The sequence below is a fragment of the Cricetulus griseus genome (assembly GCF_003668045.3).
Source record: "Cricetulus griseus strain 17A/GY chromosome 1 unlocalized genomic scaffold, alternate assembly CriGri-PICRH-1.0 chr1_0, whole genome shotgun sequence".
Lineage (NCBI taxonomy): Eukaryota > Metazoa > Chordata > Mammalia > Rodentia > Cricetidae > Cricetulus > Cricetulus griseus.
The window spans coordinates 43,936,098-43,962,065 of record NW_023276806.1 but is presented as its reverse complement, the minus strand read 5'-3'; the positions used below and the strand labels follow the sequence as shown (position 1 = coordinate 43,962,065).

General features: G+C 33.9%; 1 protein-coding gene across 3 annotated transcripts in view; it reads left to right on the top strand.

The window, feature by feature from the left end:
* Window positions 1–25,968, top strand: part of Col11a1 (collagen type XI alpha 1 chain) — a 175,182-nt gene that overhangs the window by 63,797 nt on the left and 85,417 nt on the right. For all 3 annotated transcript variants that reach the window (XM_035451017.1, XM_035451016.1, XM_027395556.2), the window contains 15 exons: window positions 2,269–2,325; window positions 5,444–5,497; window positions 8,487–8,540; window positions 8,648–8,701; window positions 8,864–8,917; window positions 9,973–10,026; window positions 10,147–10,191; window positions 11,353–11,406; window positions 11,978–12,022; window positions 12,413–12,466; window positions 12,946–12,990; window positions 18,466–18,519; window positions 19,983–20,027; window positions 20,380–20,433; window positions 20,521–20,565. In XM_035451017.1, coding sequence (XP_035306908.1) covers window positions 2,269–2,325; window positions 5,444–5,497; window positions 8,487–8,540; window positions 8,648–8,701; window positions 8,864–8,917; window positions 9,973–10,026; window positions 10,147–10,191; window positions 11,353–11,406; window positions 11,978–12,022; window positions 12,413–12,466; window positions 12,946–12,990; window positions 18,466–18,519; window positions 19,983–20,027; window positions 20,380–20,433; window positions 20,521–20,565 — 768 coding nt within the window. The remainder of the gene's footprint in view (window positions 1–2,268; window positions 2,326–5,443; window positions 5,498–8,486; window positions 8,541–8,647; window positions 8,702–8,863; window positions 8,918–9,972; window positions 10,027–10,146; window positions 10,192–11,352; window positions 11,407–11,977; window positions 12,023–12,412; window positions 12,467–12,945; window positions 12,991–18,465; window positions 18,520–19,982; window positions 20,028–20,379; window positions 20,434–20,520; window positions 20,566–25,968) is intronic.

Genomic DNA, 25,968 nt, shown 5'->3' with positions numbered 1-25,968 from the left:
TTTTTTAAAATTAGTTTTGTGGCAGTTAGGTTTTAAATAGAAAAATTCAGACAATAAACAAGGAAGCAAATAGAAGTTATATAGTGTCTTCGCCAACATGCTTCTAGTTATTATCAAGGAAGAAAGTAAGTGTAGGATATTGGATTGTTATGGATATGGTAACTTATTTGTATCATGTCTAAGGGAACTTTTTATTTACCACCATAACTTATATATGTGTAAAATACTGAATATGTAGGTGAAACTATTAATTTGTTTTCAATATTTATGCCCTAAAGACTTATTATTCATCTGAAAAGATTATTATTTGATGATTTGCTGCTTTGATTTTTGTCTGGCTTATTTTCGTGCAGGTTTTTAGCACTCTGTCACATTCATTCTCAGTTCATGTTCTGTCATGTTCAGAAATCACTGCCTCATTGTGTTCATCCACTTTTTCTGTCTCTCACGATCTTCCTGCCTCTTCTGCTCTGGTCCCCGAGATGTGGTATAGATGTCCCATTTACAGCTGAACCCTCTTCAATCCCTCATTCTCTGCACACTGTCCAGTCATGGGTCTCTGTGTTAATCACAAGCTGCAAAAAAGAAGCTCCTTGAATGAGGATTCACTAATGATCACTGATATCCTCACTGCAGTATAATGATGTGTTTATAGTCAGTTTATATGATTAGTCCTCTGTTTTAATTTTTTTATTTAAATAAAAACAATCTTGTTTCATATACCAATCCCAGTTTTCTCTCCCTCCTGTCCTCCTACTCCCCCCATCATCTCCCCACCTCCTCAGAGGTTGAGGGCTCCCATGGGGGAATCATCAAAGTCTGTCACATCATTTGGGGGAGGACTGAGGCCCTCTCCCATATATCTAGGCTGAGAGAGTATCCCTCTGTAGGGAATAGGCTCCAAAAGGTCAGTTCATGCACTGCAGATAAACACTTGTTCTGTTGCCAGTGGTCCCATACACTGCCCAAGACTCCCAACTGACACTCACATTCAGGGGGTCTAGTCAGGCTTATACAGGTTCCCCAGCTGTCAGTATGGAGTCCATGAGCTCCCACTTGCTCAGGAAAGCTGATCTGTGGGTTTCCCCAGCATGGTCTTGACCCCTTTGCTCATCTCTCCACCCTCTCAACAACTGTACTCCAGGAGTTTGGCTCAGTGCTTCTTAGCTATGAATCTCTGCTTTTGCTACCATCAGCTAATGGATGAAGGCTCTATGATGGCATTTAAGGTAGTTATCAATCTCCTTATAGGGGAAGAACATTTAAGGTAGCCTCTCCACTATTGCTTAGATTCTTAGTTGGGGGTCATCCTTATGGATTCCTTGGAATTTCCCTACTGCAAGGTTTCTCAGGATTAGTCCTCTTAACCTGTTTAAAAAGCAGGCAGCAAAATTTTTTAATTGCAATTTTCCAGATTTAATCTAAAAATTAAGAAATATGTTGTCCAAATTCTCATGGTGACTTGGTGGTGGAATTTTGGAGATCTTACTGATTATGTTTCATGCACTATTATTTTATGATTTTTCACATTTTCCATTACAAGATATTTTTTTGGAAATGCACATTCATATTTCACTCATTCATATCCAAAATAGTACACTAAACTAATTTAACATCTATCAAGTATTTTTCTCTGCTCTGTATTCCAGCTTTCCGAATATCCTAATTTAACATTTCTGTTTCTGAGTCTAACAAAAATGCATCCTTGCAGTCTGTCTTCTCTGTATATGATAAATACATGCATTATGTAGTACTAAGTAGACGAGTCATTAAAATATTTATTACCATAAAACTTTCTGTCCAATTCTGCATGTTACTAGCTCACTTTAGTCATCTTGCCTTTCCTAAAACATTACTAGAAAATTTTAAGTGAAAATATGACTAATTGTTCACCTCAATAAATATCTTCAACAAAGAGTATGCCTGCACAATGAAGATAAAGAATGCTCTAAGTTTTGTGAGTGTGCTTCCTAGTAAAAATTACTAGACATTCTATTATTTTCCCTGAAATGTATTTTGGTGTCTTTTTTAACTGGTTAAAATTTGGCAGGATAGTGTATAAAACCATATAACACTTTGAAACATGACTGATAATTACACAGGATATTCTATCCACTTGCATTTCACCATTGAGTATACTTTTCCTAGCATGTAGCTATTATACCTTTGTTAGCTGTGTACTACATAAGGATATCATGTCCAAATAACTCTTGTGTTACCATATACTATAGGCAAGTGTTTCTGAACTTGATGTATTTTATCTTTTAGATTGCTCTGAGAGGCCCACCTGGCCCAATGGGTTTAACTGGAAGACCAGGTCCTGTGGTAGGTTACATAAAATATGTGTTAAAAATTTCCTATTAATATGCCTTCCCACATCACATCATCTTCCAGACTGTTTGTACCTAAGGCTAGCAAACCTATTATGCATGACTGATATTGACTCATTTTGAAAGAGTTTTCAGTTTAATTTTAATAATTATAATCAGAAGGTTTTATGAAAACTCTCATCAAATTAGAGAGATTAAAACATATAGTAAAGTCAGTCACATATCTGTTAATCAAACTATATTTAGAAATATGTGCATTCTATTTAATTATTAAAATGTAATTTTACATTAAATCCTGGAAAATTATTTATTAGATTTTTCACTAAAGTGCATTTGAAATCTTTGATAATTATTGTGCAAATTTTTATACTTCATTTTTATTGAAAATAATTTTTCGCTACAATATATTTGATTACAGTTTCTCTTCCTTAACTGTTTTTGAATTTTTTTCATTTTATTTTTTTCATTATTTACGACAATTTTCTCAATTTAAATAGATTTTGTTCATATTCCCCTTCCGTCAGCTGGAAAGAAAGAAATTAAAGTATCTTTTTGCAGATGAAAATCTAGAAAACATAAGTGATACTAAAAACCCCATTAGAAAATTTCTATAGCTAGTAAACACTTTCAAAAAGTATCTGGATGGAAAATTAAACTTGTGCAAAACAGCAGCTCTCCTATATACAAATGACAAATGAACAGAGAAAGAAATAAAGGAAACAATACCTTTCACAATAGCCTCAAATAATATAAAATATATTGAGGCAACTAACCAAGGAAGTGAAAGATGTGTATGTCATTATCTTCAAGTCTTTGAAGAAAGATATTGAAGAAGGTATCAGAAGATAGAAAGATCTCCAATGCTTTATGGGTTGGAAGGATTAACATAGCAAAAATGCCATCAAAACAGACATACTGATCAATAGACACAAATTGAAGATTCAGACATAAATCCACACATCTGTGGACACCGTTTTTTTTTTTTATAAAGATACTAGAAATTCACCCAGAAAATAAAGACAACATAGCATATTCAGTATTAAGTATTGTAATTACAATTACATTATAATATCCATCGAGAATATTACTATACTAGTTAGATTTATTAATAACTTTTATGCATACCTTGTTACAATCCATCCTGATGATTCAAGCCTGCAACTCCAGGTATTTAAGAGGCCATAGTAAGTAGATTGTATGCTCATTTTTTCCTGGGGTTATAGAACAAGGCATGACCAGTTTCAGCTATGTAGGAAGATGCTGTCTCAAAATGAAAGAGTAGAGGAACCTGGAGAGATAGTTCAATGGTTAACTGTTTTTCAAGAATTTCTCAGCTTTTTTTTCTCAGAGCATGTAGGGTTGCAGCAATAGCTCTAGCTTCAGGAGATCTAAATACTACTTCTGACTTCTGGTGCACCTGCTTAGACAAGTACATAAGCACACACAGACATACATGTATAAAGAAAAGTAAAGTGAATATTTCAAACATTGAAAGCATTGATAAGAGCTGCATATAGTGGTCAGACCTTTTGCTTGTCCAGTGTATATGAGGCCCTGTGTCCAATCCCTGTATTATAAAGACTATAAATAAACTAATATATATATATATATATATATATATATATATATATATTACAATCAAAATGAAAGTGCTGTTGTTTTCCGTGATTTTATAATTCCTTTAACTAAGTCTTAGAATTGCATGCTACATATATTTTGATATATACTCCTGTGTTAAATGTTATGGTTACATATTCAATATAAGTTCACTTATATACACTATTGAGCAGATTATCAAATGTTCATTTATTCTTATTTTTAATTCTGCCTTTTAAAACACAAGAAATAAGAAATACAGTAAGCCACTTAACAAATAAATTTTATTGGCATATTAGTGATTCAAATGTATATTCACATCAGGGAAATATAATATTTTACAAAATTTTGAGATAGAAGGGAAGGTAGAAACAACATTCCTGTTCATGATCTTTCCCATCAATTGTGTGATATTTTTGGTTATGTGTAAGAGAATGTAACTACAGTCTTTTGATAAGTAATGCATATATACAGAGGATATAATGAGGTCAATTAATTGAAAATAAATTGACCAATCTATAATTGTATTCAGTTTAATGACTAGTAATAAAATTCAATACAGCATCCTCAATTTTTTAAAGGAAATCAGTTACAAGAGTTCTTTATTAGAAGCTTGGAAGTGATCTCTATAATTTAAAAAATTTTAAAAATGCATTTGACTTGACTGCTCAGCTTTTCTGGGAGGTAGAATAGGAGTTACTTTACCATGAAGCCACCAGGGGGCCCTGGAATGCTGCTTTCAGATTTTGCAATTTTTGCTGTTTGTTGTAACTCAGTTTAGAAGAGTGTATAGTGATCTAAATAAATCAGAAAACACGAGGTAAGCTATTACAGCTATATTAATTTTTTTGCATTCCAAAGCTTTCAGAGAGTATGGATGGCCTAGTATGTTTTCTTAAATTCCACAACTCCTCTATAAAGCAATTTATTTTTTCCCCTCCAGTTAATCTACCAGGTCTTCATTGTACTGTTTAAATTATATGAACATTTGTAACCTTTATTTGCTATAATGATTCATTTTTATGGGGAATAATCAAAACAATACAGGGGAAATATGTTGACATTAATTCACAAAATTATAATGAAAGCAACAGCATCTTTCTCAAAACAGTTTAAGTCTATAAAAGAAATGATTTTGTAAATTCCTTATTGTGTGAATGAACTCAGTATTCATTCGCCTGACTCTGTGACCATACACTGCCAGTTAGAGGGTTACTCACTCCTTGTTTATCAGGCGATGTTTGTTACGGTAAAATCTTTAAAGACAATTTCAGCATGATTTAAAAGTTGGCTTCTGTTCATCTGCGAGTGGAATATGGTGCTTTATGAGCAGTCTCTACATTGGCTTGTACTTGCTATGGCTGGAGGAGGCACACCAGCACAGGACTTCAACAGGCCATTACAGTAGTAAGAGCGAGCTAATTAAGGAAACGTTGATTTATTTTGGTTGAAAGTAGTAAATTAAAGAGTTTAGGTGACATAAATTAATTAGTTTTCTGTCTCACTCTTCTCTTCAGGGGGGTCCTGGTTCAGCTGGAGCCAAAGGTGAGAGTGGGGATCCAGGTCCCCAGGTAAGAAACAATAATTTGTTTTCTTCCCTTATTTTTCATTGTCTATATTTATGTAGTAGAGCAGTTGAAATGTTAAGTGTAAAAAACGCATTTATGTTACCTTTAAGCCCAACGCATGGTTTTAATTGAAAAAAAAAAAAAAACCCCAAGTAGATGGTGGCTTTCTGTTAGTTTGCTAATTAAAGGACTTTAAATTGTGGACTTACCTGATTTGAAATTAGATGGCCCTTCTATGGTGCTGTTGGCTAGAGAAGCAGTTGCAGCTGTGTTAGAAGGTTCTCTCCTCCATTCTGGAGCCTATGATTCTACAGACAGTAAACTTAGCATATTGTCTCATGAAGATCGCTTAATTCTCCATGTAAGCTAATGTTAGACCTTTGTGTATTAGATTGTAAGAAGATACGGATGTAGAGCCATTATATTGACAGGGTATTTATGGTAGAAACAGGAAAGCAAAAACAATGTTATTTCCAAATAGATTCATTTTTTAAAAATAAAAATAGTGCATGATAAAATGAGGAATATAAATTTACCCTGACTTGAGGAGTTCTCATTTCTTTATCCTCTCATTGTTTTCCTTTTTTCGTGTTTATGTAATCATACTTTATTCCTAATATTGTATTTCTATGTCATTTCTATGCATGTATATATTTTGGTGAGATTCACCCTCCATTACCTTCTCTTTCGTCTTTCTAAATAACAGCATTTTCTTAACTAGAATTAGATTTATTTAAAAATGAGAAGGTAAATAGAATCATAGTCTACTATGTACTTTTGTAACTATATTTAAGATAAAAATACTATATAAATCTAAACAATTTTCTTTTAAAATGTTTTATAATGTTTTGTTTTTTTTAAGAATGTCAAATGTGGTATTTCAATCATATTTACTCCCACCTGCTTTTCCTAATATGTCTCATGCCTACCCCCAACCTCCTACATCCCTAGCCTGGTGTCCTCTTTTTATTAATTTATTTCTCTTGAATAAACCATTTACTAGCTTGTGGTGCTTATACACTTATAGGTGTGGAGCCATTCACTGGAATATGGTTGAGCTACAAGGAGCTATACTTTTAAAGAGAACTGACTCTACCTTCCCACAAAGTCCACAATTAAGAGTATTGGTCACTCCATTCTAGAATGTTGAATGATTGATCATGTGCAGGCAACCAAGCTGCCATGGATTTATGAGTGCAACATTCCTATCATGTTCAAAAGACACCAAACAATTTAATATTGCCCCTTTGCACTTAGAACTTTGTTTAACCCACAAGTACCTGGTAACCACTAGTCTATTCTTTATCATGGGTTTTTTCTATTTTCCAGAAAAAATTAAATAAAATTATACCTTATACTCTTTTATTACTTGCTCTTTTGATACAAGAAAAGGTATTCAGGTTCATGATACTTGAGTCCATCAATACTACATTGATTTTCTTGTTGATAAATAATGCATTGTATAGACACTACAACTTCTTGTGACAAAACACAAAGAAAATTGATAACGATATTTAACTAGCTCAAGATGTGTTAGCCTTGTTTTGAATGTTTAGTTTACATTTCTGCAAAGGCATACGCCACCACCGCCATGGCATCTCTGATTTCAAGACCAACCTGGTCTACTGAGTGAATTCCAAGACAGCCAAGGCTACACAGAGAAACCCTTTCTCCAAAATCAAAAAAAAAAAAAAAAAAAAGGTCAAAAAGCAAGCAAGCAAACAAACAAAAAACATTGCTATGAATGGATGGAAAACACTGAGTTGTTCACTGGGAATTTCAGGAAAATATTAAAATACATTACATAAAAATCTTGGAAGTTTATTGTTTCATAAAATTTTGAGGCAAAATGTGTACTTATCTCTGTTTACAGAATTATGAATCTGAAGTATGAATCTGAAAGCATGCTATGGCAGTGTTTTAGGACATACTGTCTGTATGGATTCTCTAAATCCAAAGAGTTAGATGATTCATAGAAGCACATTCTTCATTAAAGACTATCCTTATTGCACAGCTGGTTACAAGGCTCAGCAGTTAAAAGTATTGCTTTCAGAAGTCCCAGCTTTGATTCCCAGCACCCACATGCCTGCTTACAACCACCTGTATCTTCAGTTCTAGAACACCTGATGCCCTCTGCTGAAGTGTGTAGACCCATGCATATACATGGTGGAAGTCTGAAGGCAGGCTCAGGCATATGCATGATGCACTTACATAGACCCAGGCATCTGCTCATAAAATAAAATTAATTAAGAAAGCAAAACCTAGCACCAATTGTGTTGGTATTCACGCTCTTTCCTTTCTAGCTAGATTCATGATAGACTCCACTCCATCAGTTTTGTTTTTTAAGCTATACTCTTTGACTTCCAGCTATTAGCCAGTCTCATCCTTCCATTCCCAGTTAGAAATGATGCTCTCTGATTTTGGAGATGGTTGGAGAGTGATGCACCCGGTACTGTGCAAAGTTACACAAGGATATACTTGAAACAGATATTATTGAAAACCTTAATGGATATTAGTATCATAGAAGAGTTCACTGTGCCTTAAAGATGATTAAATCCAATGTGATCAGTGGATTGAGAGATGAATCATCTAAGAGAGTACATTGAAATAATGAAAAGAAAGGTGATTGGAAAAGGCCTGGAATGGGATCAAAATGACTGTGTTGTTGGAGTTCAGTGACTGCTATGTAGAAACCATTTTTCTGAGAACTAAATGAGTAATCGATCATAAAGGCTTACAAGTATATCACTACATTTCTTTTGTTTGAATTTATTCACATCAACATAAAACATTATGCATTATAGTCACATAGTTTTTTTAATATGAAAAGCCACTTAAGAAAATTACTTTTCTGACCTGCTTTGTCAGAATTTTTAAAATGAAAAAAGATTTTCTTGTGTTTTTATAATTACAGAATAGAGAGTGTATCTGTTTCTAAAACCAACTATTTTGAATGTACTGATCAAAATTTCTGTATTGTGATTCCCTAAAGGGCCCTCGAGGTGTGCAAGGTCCACCTGGTCCAACAGGAAAACCTGGAAAGAGGGTATGGCTATTTTTCCTTGTGTATTTTGAGTTGTAACTTTAGCCATCATTCTTCGTACTTACTGTTAGTAGACTTCCTTTGCTTAACCTTGCTTTGGGCATTTTCAGGGCCGTCCAGGTGCGGATGGAGGACGAGGGATGCCAGGAGAACCTGGATCTAAGGTCAGGACTTTGTAACACTGTATTCAGATTGTGTATGCCACATTATCCTTGATGATATCAGGTTTTAATATAAAATTTATTGATATGAAGTGAGCTCGACATTAAGATTAGAGTCCTGAATCATAATAAAACTATGATGGTAATTTGTTTGCAATTTTACAGGGAGACAGAGGATTTGATGGACTTCCAGGTCTTCCAGGTGACAAAGGTCATAGGGTAAGATATAGTTATTGCTTTTCATCCCAGGAGTAATAATAATCTTAGGAACTTAGGGATAGTATTGGTATACTTTTGGAAATCAAGAGAAATCATAGCACAAACATTGGTTACTCCATTTGGTAAATTTTTATATCTAATGGATATTGACAAATATAGATACATCTTTGTAGGTGGTACCAATATGTTTTTTCACTATTTATAGGCATTCAAATAGAGGTAGAATGTCTATGCTCATAGATCACATTCATAGAACAGTTAGAGAATTTAAATGAGAATTTTATTTTTTGAGCATTGTCACATATTTTACATCTTGTTGTGGAAATAACTCAGATGAGGACATCTTCAGACATCCTGGCAACATTGTTTCTTTGTGATGCACAATTCAATGCAAGAACTCATTAATTGTAAGGCTAAAGTATGTTCTTTTTTTAGTGGGAAATTGGGGAGACAGGTATTTTATTTTATTTTATTTTATTTTATTTTATAAGATTTGTTATTTGTATCTTTCTTCACCAGAATGAAGAACAAACCTAGGACTGTATTTAGGTAAATTGGAGGATGAAAAGAAAATTTAATCATATAGTCACCTAACAAAATAACTGACATATGCCTAACACATGCTAAGATGCAATGCAATTGTGTTTTATGAAAGAAATCCAAAATCCCTTTAAATCTTTATCAGTTGTGCTGATTTAATATGAGATATTCCAAAAAAAGTCTTTAACAACAAAGTGCACCCATTTTTAGGACAATCATTAAACAAAATCATTTTTTCTGAATAATTCACTTTAATAACTTCCTGAAAATATTTTACCAATGTTTTCTTTCAATCACTTTTATTAAAACTTGATAAACATTTTTCTAGCATATTGACTTATAAAGCTGCTTAGAGTTTAAAATTTTACCTATCTGGACACTATTCTAAGAAAGGTAAAAGCAATGTAAGTTTTCCTGGGCCAGTGTCTTTTTTTACCAGGTTGTGTTGACCATCTTATGTAATTGTAAAGAATCACCTTCTTTCTACATTTATCCTGTTTATGTTTATTCCTTAGGGAGAAAGAGGCCCACAAGGTCCCCCTGGCCTTCCTGGTGATGATGGAATGAGGGTATAATAACATTTTACTCCTTTTAGAGTAAAATTATTTTACAATTACAACACAAATGACAAAGTCCTTCTGAAGTGATACCTCTCTAATAGTACTCCTTTCCCTTTTGTGAATTCCAAGGGAGAAGATGGGGAGATCGGGCCCAGGGGTCTTCCAGGTGAAGCTGTAAGCAATTATTTTTTTTTTATTTTTAAGTACCAGTGTCTTCTTTGAGAAGTAGCGACTGCTGTTTCTTATTTGGGCAAAGCTAACCTGAGTAACATCGCATTTTACACAAATTAGCCAAGTAATTTTCCAATTAATTTTCATATTAAAAAGTGAAGTGTACAGTTCTGCCCTTTTGTTGTAAAGAAAAACTTTGTAACTTGAAAAATGGAACTGTGGAATGTAACATCTTGCAGGTCAAAAACATTAATTTTTAGTTTTTATTGCAGATAAAAACATTTTTTATCTTCAAATACTACCAGTACTTCAGAATTCACTTTTCTTGTGTGTAAATTAACCTTGTCAGAAGCAAGACATTCAGATGTCATGTACTAGACATGAAGATTATATGAATTTTCTCAAATGAATGTTGATAATAAGCAAGTTCAGCTGTGGAGACGTACTCAAAGCCAGACAGGAAAAAACAAAACACTTGAAATCCTTTCCTAACTTCTGCCTTCTGTTGCCACTATGAAGTCTGCCAGCGCAACTCTAGTCAAGTACATAGATAGAGTAATTATTACACTGACTTTCTAAAGCTGGAAAAGAACATTGAGCAGAAGAGGAGAGAAAGATAATTTGAATGTAAATGTTAGTAATTTAGAATTCCTTTATCTAGAAAATGATTTTATAATCTGAAAAGATAGATACCCAGCTGTTTGCTTGTAATTGAATGTTCTCCCAAGATGGAATTTATATAAAAGTAAAATGAGTGATATTCGGGGTTTTTCTGTTTGTTCAATATGTGTGATCACAACAGCAAAATTGAATGTGGCAATCAAAGTGAAAATGACATAAAAGTATCTCATTAAAAGCATTCCTAGGCTTCAAAGCTACACAGAGAAACCCTGTCTCCGAAAAAAAAAATAAATAAAAGCATTCATAGGGATGCATCTATAAATATATTGGTTTAAGAAGGTTTCTGTACTGACCACTGTTATCTACTTTGCCTTTGTGTCTGTATAAACATTCAATATTTATATTGCATAAGATGCTACTTGAATATCTATGTTCAATGTACTGAGAAATGAATAAATATTTTCTATTAAAATTTCAGTGAAAGAGGCCTCTTTTGAGGGCATTTCTTATGCAAGGTTTCTCTTTTGCTTTTATTCCTTCTAGGGTCCACGAGGCTTGCTGGGACCACGGGGAACTCCAGGACCTCCTGGGCAGCCTGTACGTATTTTTGGGAGTATAACACAGAACCTAGTTAACTAACTGTCTTGCTAACTGTGGCTAAATGTCTTAACTAACTGTGAATGCTGTCTGTCAGAGTAACTGATCACTCTTTCCATAATTGCTCTTTCCTTCTGTTTCCATAGGTCTTACAATTTTCATGCTTAATCCCTAGCACACAATAGAAGATGGTATTAGGTTATCTTCAAGGTGGAAATGTATGGGAGGGTACAGACCTTCCCTAATTTTTGTTAAATCCTAAGTCCCATTTCTGATTATTCTTTTTTCATTTTTGGTTTTGTTTTGTTTTTGTTATTTTGTTGAGACAGGGTTTCTCTGTATTGTTTTGGAGCCTGTCCTGGAACTCGCTCTGTAGACCAGGCTGGCCTTGAACTCAACAGAGATCCACCTGCCTCTGCCTTTAGAGTGCTGCGATTAAAGGTGTGCGCCACCAAAACCCAGCTTCTGATTATTCTTAAAAGAATCATAAATGACCATAGGCTACTGGCTTTTCTTTATCTTTTCCATTTTAATATCTAGAATTTGAAACCTATTTTGTTCTTCATTGAAGGGTATCGCAGGTATAGATGGCCCACAAGGACCTAAAGGAAACATGGTATGTACTTAAGATCTATAAATTCATGTCCATAGACATTTGTCTGTTAAATTAAAAAAATAATGAGCAGGGAAGAAGAGGAAGGATGCAGAGGTCATGAGGGAGCAGAAAGTTTGAGTCATGTGTAGATTAGAAGAAAGGATATGTGATAGGTAGGGTTTTAGTTGGGGGGGTGGGAGGAAGGGAGGGCGAAGGGAACTGGGATTGCCATATAATTCAATCTTGTTTCTAATTCAAATAAAATAAATGATAAAAAAATCTTACACATTGCTAAACACATTTTCCAGACTTCTTGAGTGACAACTGATTTGGAGATAATTTTCAACAATTAGAATAAATAACTCCTATAATGCAAAGATCTTATTAATTACTTTATTTCTTCCTATACAGGGTCCTCAAGGGGAGCCTGGACCTCCTGGTCAGCAAGGGAATCCAGGACCTCAGGTAACTCTAATCCATCATTTTTCCTGGGAGACAATGGGTTAAGATGGTATGTTTTTAAATAAAATACATAGTGTTTCAAATTGTTCTTTGTAGAACCAAATATGTTTAAAATGGGAAGGTACAGAGTATTTCCTTTTTTAATATGTTCAAGAATAAAAAAAAGAAAAGACTCATTCAGCCTTCACAGGATTCCATAGAGAAAATTCACACCTCTGGAGGTTATGGTTAGAATCACATTACAAGCTGTTGGAAAAAGGAACTTATATAAAACTCCTCACAGTGCTCCAAAACTCTGTGTGTAGTACAAGAGGGAGTGTTGTGTGTGTGTGTGTGTGTGTGTGTGTGTGTGTGTGTGTGTGTGTGTGTGTGTGTATAAGAGAGGGGGGTTAGGTTCAATTCATGTGCTTTAGATTTTATCTGTTGTGAAGATGAGTCCTTGTGAAATAATTCCTTACATAAAATAAATTCTTTTATTCTAGGGTCTTCCTGGTCCACAAGGCCCTATTGGCCCTCCTGGCGAAAAGGTGAGTAAGTTCTTATTTTATTTTCATAATCTCTGGTAAGTTAGTTTGTACCTGCCGCCCTCAGCAGGCATTAAGTCTGCTCTTCTGGATGTCTCTGTACATGGTTTTATCAAAGTAATGTAGTAACTTGAAGTAGAACCATTACATAAAAGTTGGATAGAATTCATTTAAATACCATTAAGATATAAATGAAAAAAAGAGGTATTTACTTAGATTGTGGTGATTTCAGAAACTGAAATGAGTGTTGGTTTTGGTTCATCTTTTTTTTTTCATTATTTAAAAAATGTAATTTGACTCAAAGTCTGTAAACTTTGAACTTCTATAGTGTTAGAATTAAGCATTTACAATGGAAGTCTTGAGACTTCACATTAAATTTTATATTTTCAGTATTCAATATATTTCATGTACTTATTGATCACCAAAAGCATCCATGACAATTATAACTAGAAAACAGTTAATATAATCTTTATATCTGGCTAATTATGGTACATAATATTTTGATTTACCTCAAGATTTTTAAATAAAAAGGTATAAAATATATTTAAAAATTTTTTTTATGTGTAGGAATGATTTTCTTTCATAAATGTCTGTACACCTCATGTGTGCAGTGCCTGTGGAGGCCATCCGTGGTTATAGATCCTCTGGAACTGCTGTTATAGATGGTTGCGAGCTGCCAAGTGGGTGCTTGGAATTGAAACCGGGTCATTTGGAAGACCAGTCAGTGCTCTTCACTACTCTCTAGTCCATAAAATATATTGATATTTTCAACTGTTATTAGGCTTGCTTTCAACAAAACTTGTTTCACGACCTTCTTAAAGGGAAATTGAAACTTTCCATTGGCCCATTTCTATTGTGTAAATGACAGGTGCTGTTCTTGTTACTAGTTCAGGTCTGGATCACAGCAAGAATAAGTGGTACTTAAAAGGATGACTTTCCCTGGTTTCCCTTGTAGATCCCAAATGAAGTATTTCTTGTCCACTAGTTTACAGTACAACCATAAGCTGGCTCTTTGTAGTGGTTCTTTTTTTCTTATTGTTGTGAATTTTAGTGAAGAAAACTGGTTCTTCGGAGAAAATCAGTACATTTACAGATATATAATTTATCAATTACAAAATTCACTTGTATACCCTAATACGAGACAGTGGATTTTTAGTAAATTTTCTGAGTTGTGCAAACATGTAACTTTTAGTATTTATACCACCCTAGAAAAACTTTCTGGGTTTACTAACCATCCTCTTTTCCACATTACAATACTAATCAACAGCTTGTTTGCTTTCTGAATGTCCACATTTTTTTCTTCTGAATATTTCATACTAATGAAATGTTGATGTTTTAACACATAAATTGCATCATTGGACTAAGTATATGGCCTTAGTGCTTATCATGTTTATAGTGCTTTTATAATTAATGCATGTCAGAGCATATATTTATATTTTGATCTTTTTTTGACAATTAGTATCACATTCAGAATTTTGTTTATTTATTCATCAGTTGATGATCATTTGGGTTGTTTATACATTTTAGCCATTCCCCTCAAATAGTGGTGTCATGAATATTTTCAGGCAAATGTTTACATAGACATGGTTTATTTATTTATTGCATACTTAAAAATCCTAGGTCATATAGTAAGCATATATATAATATTTTTAGAAGTTTCTAAACTATCAAGTGATTGAACCATTCATTTTTATTTCCTTCATAGAAACATTGAAATACTAGTTCTTCCACATCCTCATTAATATGTGTCACTCTTGTTTTTCACCATTTTCCTTGTGGTTCCAAGTTCTTTTCATCTTGTTCATAATTAGCATTTCTTGTACTTTGCACCTTTTGTTTTTGATAGCGTATTGGTCATTTCCACAAATCTCTGTTTTCTTTATTTTTCCCTTTCTTTCTTCTTTTATTTATTTTTATTTTGTTTGTTTTTGTATTGTTTTTAGACAGGGTTTCTGTGTGTAGTCCTGGCTTTCCTGGAACTCACTTTGTAGACTGGGCCAGCCTCAAACTCACGAAGAAGACCTGACTGCCTCTCACTCCTGAGTGATGGGGTTAAAGTCACGTGCCACTACTACCAGGCTTCCTTTTTTCTTTTTTTCTTTGTGGAAGAAGCTCACCATGTTACTCTGTCTGACCTGAAACTCTGTGTAGTGCAGGTTGACTTATAACTCACTGGGACCTGCCTGCCTCTGCCTCCTGAGTGTTAGCATTAAAGGTGTGCACTACCATATTTGAGCAATTCACAACTTGCCTCCTTAAGGGATGATTGAAGTGCATTATTTATGTGGATGGATGTAAGTGCAGTATAGGGGTGGTTCTGAAACACAGTATGAAATTTAGGTATGTTCTGCAGAGTATTTCTTAAGCCATTTATGTAGGCAAATGGTATATCATTGAGTAGCACAGCCTTCTCCTTCTTCGGTCTTTATTTTCAATCAGCGACTTTTCGACTAGATCACTCTCGTCTTTTATCTAGCACTTCACTAGCATCCCATGTTCATTGTAAATTACATTGAAATATGTTCCTATTACATTTCCAACAGGACCTTATTATGCACTCTTTATATTGTTAAGAGGAATTTTCTCCTTGGGAAAATGGGTGTATTTGAATTCTTGTTGCTGAGCCAGAAGTAAAATGTATGGTTTGGCTCATTGCAGCTATTGTTCACATTGTACTCCAGCATTTTCTCTGTTCTGAGCATATCTGCCCTGTAAATTGCAAGACAATCGTGTCCCATCAAAAAGATAAGACACTCAAAAAGATAGATATATCAAGATTACACATATGATATGTTCTTAATATCTTGTCTATATCAGGTAGTAAATATTTTATTTACTTGTTATCTTCTATTATTCTAAAACACTTGTTACTTCAGTCTTGGTGGATTATAACTATTTCATGTGTAATTTAGCATTCAGATATTGGCGTTAGATGTTTTAATTTCTAAGAACTTTCATATGAAGTTATTATAATTTATGTTTTATTCTGTTTCTAATAAAGGTTACTAGTGGTTTACAGTGATAAACTACCTCTGTTATTTATGTGACATTTTTGACAAGTAGGACATTTCCTGTGATTTAATTTGTGAGTTCAGAGTTCATATTACTCGCATGTTAATTGATTTACAGAAAACAAGTGATGTGTCTTTATGAGGTCAGTGAGAAATACCAAGACACAAAGTAAATGTCTGTTAAAGACAGTGACTTTGAAGACTTGAATGTGTATCTAGATGCATACAGACTATGAGTCTGTCAGTCACATAATAACAGATGTTAATGTTTCTTGGGACTCACTGAGACCAAGTGGATAATGCATATAAATGGCTTAACACAGTGCACAGAAGCACTTCGTAAATTTTAACTTTTATTAAAATATGAAACATATGACATTCATTCATCTTTATTCCCACCTCACCAGGGAAAGCATAGGGAGTTTAAAAATGCAAATAAAACATTCTGTTGTCATGAAACTTCCATTCAAAGGGAGATGGATTGAATTCTATTTCATTAAACAATAATCTTATTTTGTGAGAGTTTTAATATTTCTTGTTTCTCCTCAAATATATATCAGTGGCAAAGGGTCACATAACATTGCTTGCCAAGTCAGTGGCACAACTGCTGGTAACAATAATTAATGGACTCATTCTACATTGGTGTACTGAATTTGTTTGACAAAATTAGACTAGTGTCTTAAAATAAAGAATAATTTAAGTGACAGGCAAAATATTGCAATTAAATATTTAGTGTTTTATGCTAATAACTGTGGTATGCAATAGGACTGCAGATGGGTGGAAAGAATTGAAATTGTAAGCCTTTCCAAAAGGAAGCAAGTGATTTAGGGGATAAAAGCCATTTCTCAAAAAGCGATTTTCCTGCTCTTTCTTCCACATGATTTAGTTGGTGCTTTCCCACAAAGCTCTATAGGTCCAGTCCACATAGATACAATGCTGATAAGTACCCTCTAATAACAGAAATATTGTAAACCATATTTGAGACTGAGATGCACTGGTGACGTCCCTCTCCTCTATCTACTATTTTCATATCTTTGCTAGTGAAATGAACTGCCTTGGAATTGATATATTTAATGTTCCCATAAGAAGAATGCCTAATATTCTCCCAAGAAATGGTATAATTGGAGTATTTGTCTTTTTTTTTTTTGAGACAGGGTTTCTCTGTGTAGCTTTGGAGGCTGTCCTGGAACTCACTTTGTAGACCAGGCTAACCTCAAACTCACAGAGATCCGCCTGTCTCTGACTCCCGAGTGCTGGGATTAAAGGTGTGAGCCACCACCACACAGCTACAGTATTTATCTTTACTGTGTTCTGAAAATTAACAATGATGGGTGACACAGAATTAGAAATACTTAGTAAAGAAAAGACTATAGTGACCCACTGAGCAGTTACGTTTTAGTTTTTTTGTTAGATGTCTGTTAGTTTATGCACCTCTTACATCAACATAGATGTACATGTCTTCAGGTCCGAAAAACTGACACAGGAACTTACATTTACTAGAACAGTTTAACAATCTAATATACCACCACTAAACTCCAAACTGTATCCATGTCTATTAACAACAGCACAGTCTAAGAAACATCATTAGGCAGCCAGCTACATCATGATATGAGCAACATCCAGCACATGTGCACATCTAGTGACACAGGTCAGTGACCTGGTGCTTGTCAGAATCAAGAGATGTAAATAGGACATGTATGGGCCAACAAAATGAGAACAGTGTTTTGTAGTAAACTTATTCTTCACTGAGTAGAACATTTGGACTCTAATAAAAACATATAGTATGGTGAATATTGTAATTATTATTGTATTCATTCATCACCATAATCAAGAGTCATATAATATATATAGTTATGTATGTAATACCCTTATAAAAATGCACAATGCATTTCTGTGCATCACTACAAACACCCTGGCAATAAGTTGTTTTCTCTGATATTAAGAGGACAGCATCAGGAATTTTTCATCTCTATTTTAATCCTAAGGGGCCTCAATTATATGTGGTCTGTTATTTACCAAAGCCTTCAATTTGGCTTATGGCTGCGTCTTTTGATAGGTATTAATGTGATATGATGTTGTCAAGGGGATTACCCAAAGTTGTACTTACTAGTGTTGGGAGTGAATGCATTTCTCAACTTTGCTATTTGCATTTTTGTTCTGTTATCATCTGTTTATTGTATCATTTAAAAACTAATTTGTCAGTTTTAATAGTGGAATATTTAGAACAGCTAAGCTGACTAAACATAGCATATTTCATATCCTCTGACATCTCTTAAGTTCAGTTTTCATTTGTTTTTTTGTAGTATGTTTCCATTATCAAGTTTTTATAACATTTTTCTGCTTGTCTTACATATAGAAGCCACTGTCTCAAGTTCACTCTGTTATTAGTGCCATACTGATACCCACAGTATTGAGCCTTTCATGATTTCCTCTCTTTTAAATCAAATTCTCTCCTCTTTTTGATTAGGGACCACAAGGAAAGCCAGGACTTGCTGGGCTTCCAGGTGCTGATGGGCCTCCGGTAAGTCAATACTGTCTCTCTCCTAACTGACATTTCCATAAGCAGTCTTAAAAAATAAATTTTACATGATTCCTAGAAATGTTTACATGTAGGTAGTAATCAGAGTGCATTGATTCAGTAATTAAGCCTTGATTTTTTTTTACAATACAATATAATTTCCTTAAGTCACTTTTGTTGAGAACTCTTCAATAAATGCACAGTAGCCTCTAGATAAAGTTATCCACACACTGCACACCAGAACCTGCCAGAATCCTTCCTTCCTCATTCCACATGTTCTTCTCTGACATCTGTTTGATGCTACTTTGATTTTCAGTGACTGTTGTGTTGAAGAAATAGACACTAAATGTAGTGGATGAGCTCATCTAAAACATGAGCTCATCTGTTTTTATTTCCCTCTCAGAGTCTGTCAGTCTTAGGATTTTTATTGCCGTGATGAAACAGCAAGGCCAAAAGTAATCTGTGGAGGAAAGGGTTTATTTACTTCCAGGTAACATCACTGAGGGAAATCAGGGTGGGAACTCAAGCAGGGAAGGAACATAAGGAGGAAAGAATGCAGAGGTCATGAAGGTATGCTGAATATGTCTTGCTCCTCTTGGCTTGCTTAGCCTGCATTCTTACAGCGCTCAGGACCATTTGTCCAGGCTTGGCACCACACACAATGGGCTGGGCTCTCCAATCACCAATGAAGAAAATGCCCCTACAGGACAATTTACAGACAAGCCTGGTTGGGCCAGTTTCTCATTTCAGATGTCCTTTTCCCAAAGGAGTCTAGTTTATGTAAGATGACATAAAAGTAGATAGCATATGAGCCAGGGTAAGGTGCTCAGAATCCATTACTTTTTTCAGGTAATATCCACGAACATTCTTCAGGCTTTAGGGTGCTCCTCATCTTCTAGAAATATAGGAAGATCTGTGTATATATAGAAATATAGAAAGATCTCTCACACAATATAATTTCTACCTTCATTTTAAAATTATTATTGATGTTATCTCTTCAAATTTCTTATTTAAATTTGTTGCAAGCAAGATACAAAATTTCTTGTGTTATTTCTTCCTGCCACAATAGAATCTATTTGTGGTACAGCTATATATTTATATTTCTGTAATCTCAATAACATAATAAACTGATTACTGCCTTTGATCTTTCTACGTATTTCCATCACATGCTCTTTTTGCCTTTTGAGGATGCAAACATCCATCATCTTTTTATTTCCATACTGAATATACATTAGATATAACTTGCTCTGTGTAAGAGTGTGAGACTGAATTGTTAATAGCATGATGTATTTCTCTAACAACCATTACTGAAAGTCATGAAACTTATACAATTTTTCAATAATTGTTTTTTAAAAAATGAAGTATACAATCTCAAGTTTTTTTAAAAAAATGGGGAAGAATTTAACAAAATTAACAGTTACCATTAATGTCACATGTTCACCAGTGTGTATGTTTGCTCCATATAGGGTCACCCTGGAAAAGAAGGCCAGTCTGGAGAAAAGGGGGCCCTGGTAGGTACAAAGTGTCTGTCTAAAGAGCATATCAATTATAAGGTCTTGTCAATTATAAGTGCTTTTGGTATAACCAGGAAGCTAACCTACGTTAGCTAATTTTGATTTATGAAATAGACTGTATCACCATTTTTGTATAAGTAATCCTCACACAGGTAGATCTTTATGCTAAATATTTAGCATATATGGAATAAATTTTGATGAACACTAGTAAGAATTACTGAGTATCTGTACATTACTTATGTAAATATTAAACTTTTACCTACTACTTCCTAAAACCATTATTTGAAGTATATGAATGAGCAGTATTGCCAATGTACCATCCATTTTAATCACAATGGATCTTTTCCAGGGTCCTCCTGGTCCACAGGGGCCTATTGGCTATCCTGGTCCCCGTGGAGTAAAGGTAAATGCTAATTTTTTTGTACATTATTTCACTTCAAGGTGAAGTGTTATTGTCTCTTAATGTTAATGTTTTCATTTTGTTCCATAGGGCGCAGATGGTGTCAGAGGTCTCAAGGGATCTAAAGGTGAAAAGGTAAAATATGATTTTAATTTCTAAGCATCCAGTGTATAAAATTAAAGTGTACTCAGTATTTATTTTTCTCCTTGAAATACATACAGCAGTTACTTATGAGCCAGACATTGCAAGTGTAAGTTTATTCCAGAACCCTTAAAGAGAGTCTGGTATAGTAGGGGGTGAGCTAAATTGTAGCCGATGCAAAAGAATGCCGAGTTAGCCCAAAAGCCCTTTTAATTACATTTGTTTAACTTGAGTAAACCACAAATTCTTCTGTTGGTATGGGTTGGTTATGACATAAGGACATTTTCTAGTTATATTAAACCAGGGTTCATTCATTTCATCTCTTATAAAATCTCTGATTCTCATAAACTGAAAGTAATAGAAAATATAAGATTTTGTTTTGTTACTGTGAACAAGGAGCTTTCATACATGATGATGCATGGAAGTAATATTTGGGAGGAAATAAAATTAAAACCAAGCAGAGGTAGATAAATGTAGGTGCCTCAGGCTATGTAAGGTTATGATCTCTTAATAGGGCTTTAAGAGATTACTTGTCTTTTCCTAAATAACAATGCATTTGGATTTGTTTTGATAAATATTTAACATATTTGGACATTCCTAAATCCTTCAAAGATAAGTTTTCAGTGTGAAGGAGCTACTTCTGACAATCAGGATTAGGATAATTCATACTTAAATTACATGGTGTTTTCAAACACTAAGTACAGACACAAGACCTTTTCATTAGTACTTTTGATGAGGTGAGTGAAGCTACTTATAGTAATACTACATTGGTTTAGTGATTTTTTTGAATCATAATATTAGGAGAGATCATTGAATATATTTGGGATTAGTTGGTGTTGATAAATAAACATAAATTTATTATCACTACTAAAATTTTTTTGTACATAAAATTTGCTTGGGAGATAATAAAGGTGTACAAGATATTGTTATTTGTATTCTTGAAAAAAATGTGATGCACTTTCAACTAAGCTAGCTACTTTGATGACAGTCCTAATTCATCTTGATCATCATGGCTTTCTGTTGTGACAGGAGAGTGCTGTGATATCTGACAGTGCTGAACTTAAAATATCTGCATTGTATCTTGTCTGTGCTTTGACATATATTCATGCTCATATAAACATCTATATACCAATTCAATTTGCATATTGGAATCAGCACCCACCAAAGGCTTTTAAGTGGGCGAAGGTGGGTAAAGAACAGTGTTTAATTGAGGAAGCATTTGGTAAATTTCTGGAGGGAGAATCAGTTGAAAAATGAGAAATAAATTAGAGATGATTACAAGAAAATGAGAAATCATCTATACAAATAAATGTAGCACACTTCTACATTGAAACACCAAGTGATTATTGGTTACTTAGAGTTGTGTTTACTTTCAGAAGAAACAATGCACCAAAAGAAAACAAATTAAAATTTTGCATTGAATCAAAGTTATGTATTCTGACTCTAGTGTCATCTAGCATAAATGTATAAATAGGAAGCTTACATTTTTGAAGCTTTGCTTTTAAATCTAATTCTTTAAATGCTCTGCCTTTATTTCTAACTAATATAAAAAAACAGTGTATTATTATATAGCTCACTTCTGAAAATTCTAGGTAAATGAATGGAAGTTTTTAAAATAGAATTATTCTTGTTATACTATGTTGCAATAAATTTAATAAACATTTCTCTTTTTAAAATATGAAAATAATAGATTAAGAAGAGACAGAAAGGTTGTTAAAGAACAGTGTTGCTCAATGGTAGAACCTTTCCTAGAATGTACAAGTAAGGAGGTCAAACCCCAAAGACTCAAACACCCAAAAGAAAATAAAAAAATTCTTATTACTCTACAATGGTATTTATGGATATCTAATGGTGAAAGAGGAATTTAGCACACTGAGATTAAGATCCACTTTGGTTTTGAATTCATATCATCCTCTAAACCTTCTACTATAGCACCAAATAAACCAAACCACGTGTAGTTTTGTTCTACAGCTCTAGCCAAATTCTGCACCATATTTTTGTTCTTCTAAAATTTATTAATTTTAGCACTTAAAATCTAATGACGTGACATGCCGTTTGCTTAGTAATGGTAATCAATGATATACCTAAAGAAATTTGGTCTTACATTTTTTAATGATTAAGGAATCTTTGAGAACTGACAAAGATAGCCTTCCATGTATTGATTTCAAAGAATTCAATAAATGAGTAAATAAATAAATTCAAATGAAACAAAATAAAACTAACCAACTAACTAGGATTGTTTGAAACACTCCCCAATACTTTTACTGATTCTTAGACACAACACACAGCTTTCTTTAAACTAAACTTGGCAACTGTGTAATTACCTTTGTCTCAGGGGAGAAAGTAATGACAGTAATGAATAGGCAGTGAATGACCATTTCAGCTCTTCAGCCTCTCCCTTAGCTCTAGTGGCTTTGAGCACACAGAACAGCCTGCTCTTTAAAAGGGCCCTTTGCCACTAGGATCTTGAAAACAGCATTGTTTACTCCTGAGGAAAAAAGTCTACAAACCCTTAATTTAGATGTGTCTCAGTTCTGTGTCACTGTTTCCAGGCTTAGGTCTTTGTTCTTCCCTGCATCAAAATAATTGATGCAACAATTCAAGGTCCTCAAATTTTTATAATAACTAAGTATTCCCTTTCTTTAAAAGCTAAATAATACTTCATTACATATATCAGCTATTTCTACATGCCTATTAGTACATCAATGAATACTTTGATTGCTGCTATATTTTTGCTTATTATTCTGCATCCAATTGTCACATACATACTCAGACCTAAAATTTTCACTTTACTTTATAATTTTGTAGTCCATCTACTTTCCATTCTCACTGACAGCACACAGAACTCACAGTTTCTCTGCACTCATCAACACATATATCCTTTCCTTGTGTTGAACAGCAGTCATCCCAGCAGCTTCATTTGCATTTTCATAATGATCAGTGATATTGCACATTGATGCTGCACGTTCTTTAATGTACTTAGGGCTCCTTTCTATTTGTTGTCTCATATTTTGTGAGTTGCCTCTTTATTCTGCCCCTAATGACTTTTGATGAACGTAAGAAATATTAAACAAATATTCAAGGATGAGAAGTTTTATTTGCAGGCGTGATGCCAGCAGTTTCAGTCAGTCATGGTGGGGGAAACTGTGGCATATAGGACTCCATCTGTGCAGTGGAGACACAGCAAGAACTCAAGGCTGTTTAAGATGCTCAAATGCTGCCTTAGGGAACTCCTTCTGCTGGAGTGGCCACAGCTTCTGAACTGTCATAGCCTTCAAAATGGTGTTAGCAGAAAAGAACAAGCTTCAACACATGAACATGGGGCTCAGATTTCATGTAGCCATAATAGTTTAAGCTTTGACATTTTCTGAACCTTTACCTAATTAACAAATCACCAACTGAAAAATGGACATTTTCCCATTTGTTCACTTAGTGCTTATTGAGCATCATGGATTTTAAGGTGTCAAATAGGTTATGCACCAGGTATTCAAAGGCTAATCAGGAATGCTTATTGGTTATACCATTTATTGAAAACAATGTCCTGTTGTGATTAAGTGCAAACTGGCTTATTTTTGTCATAACGAATATATATTTGGTGGCACACGGGAAACAGAGGTTAATTTTATGAGGAAAAATTTTAACCAAGGAAAATTTATGAATTATCAGAAGAGTCTTGAGTTAAAAGTATCTCTTGGTTAAGAAAAGAGAATGAGACACGAAGGACAATGACAATGTAGCTCAAACCCCAGTTTTCTGGAAGTCAGTCCCAGGATTTGGATGAGGATGGAGGAGCAATTCAAGAAAAAAAAAGCATGGGAAATGATTAAGGATAAAATTATGGAATAGGCTGGGTCTAATTTACCTTCACCATTTTGAGCCTAAAAGTGGTGTGATCATTTTTTGTTTGCTTTAGTGAAAATATATAACAACAATGAAATATATACAGATACCTATGTAATAACAATTAGTGAAAGAAAAGGCCTAGAATTTGAAAGACATCAAGGAGGGATATCTAGGAGTGTTTGGAAGAGGAAAGGCAAAGGACAAGTGGTGTAATTATAGTATAATCTCAAAATAAAGGAAAGGAGTAGGAATGTGGATTTATATGTCTATCTTCAATTCTATTCACTGATTAGTGACTCTACTTTTTATGTCAGTATTATGCTGTTTCAGAAATTTGATCTAGAAATCTATAGTATAGTTTTACATCTAAGATAGTGATACCTTCAGCTGTTTATAATTCCTTAGTATTGCTTTGGCTATCTTGGATATTTTTATAGCCATATGAATGGTAAGATTTTTTCAATCACTGTGAAGAATTGCTTTGGGATCATTTTTTTGATACTATACAATCCTTACAACATTTCTCCATTTTTCCTCCTCCCAAAACTCCCAGGCACCTGTCCTTGTTCTCTATCAAATCAGGGCCTCTTGTGTCATTACTTGCATATATGTTGGTGGGAGTTTCATTGAATGAGTTGTTTTTGAAACACAGAACAACCTCATGATACTAAACTTGCCACTTCATGAGTACATACTAAAATCTTTCCTATTAATTAATGTATTTCACTGTCAATATTATTATAAATTCTGTTGTCACTTCTGTTCCAAATATACCCATTATTCATTTACATTTATCTTTAGTATATCTTTCTTCAATATATAAAAGCTTTTCCTCCAAGCATTTAGTAGGAACTATACAACCTCTTGGGGGAAAAAAACTTTTTGAAAGGGAATTTCCCATACAAGCAGTGTGTTTACAGCATATTGACCTCCCCCATTCTTTCCCTTCTAAGTATTTTTATTGTCCTCATCAAATGATGATCTCTTCTATTATTAGTTTTACACATACATATACAAACAACGCCCTTATGTATATATTTAAACATAGCCTGATGACTCCATGGGTTTAGGGCTGACAGCTTAAGAGCTCATAGCACATCAGGGACTCTTTCCCAGGAGAAGAATGATCTCTCTTAGTACCCATTAAATGCCTATAACTCTTCATTTCAGGGTGAAGCCTAGTGAAAATTCCCCTATCCATGTTGGCTGGTCAATTGTTGTTGTCTCTGCATAGGTCATGTTTATACTACCATGTGGTCAAAAGTTCATACAATCAGAATATTTTTTGAAACCTTAGAAAGATTTATGAAACTTGGAGAACTGTTTTATTTTTCTTTCTTGGGGAAGCTTTTATTGCAAAACTATGTATCAGAATTGAATTCTTATCCTTAAAATAGTTGAGTATTTTAATACTTATTTTGATTAATTTCATGTCTTTTATCTTAATGATGTATTGTGATAGGAATTTATTTACATTATAAAAGGCACAGATTATAGTATACTCTTCATTAGATGTTTAATTTCATAAATAGTGGAAATGCTAATGTGATAGAT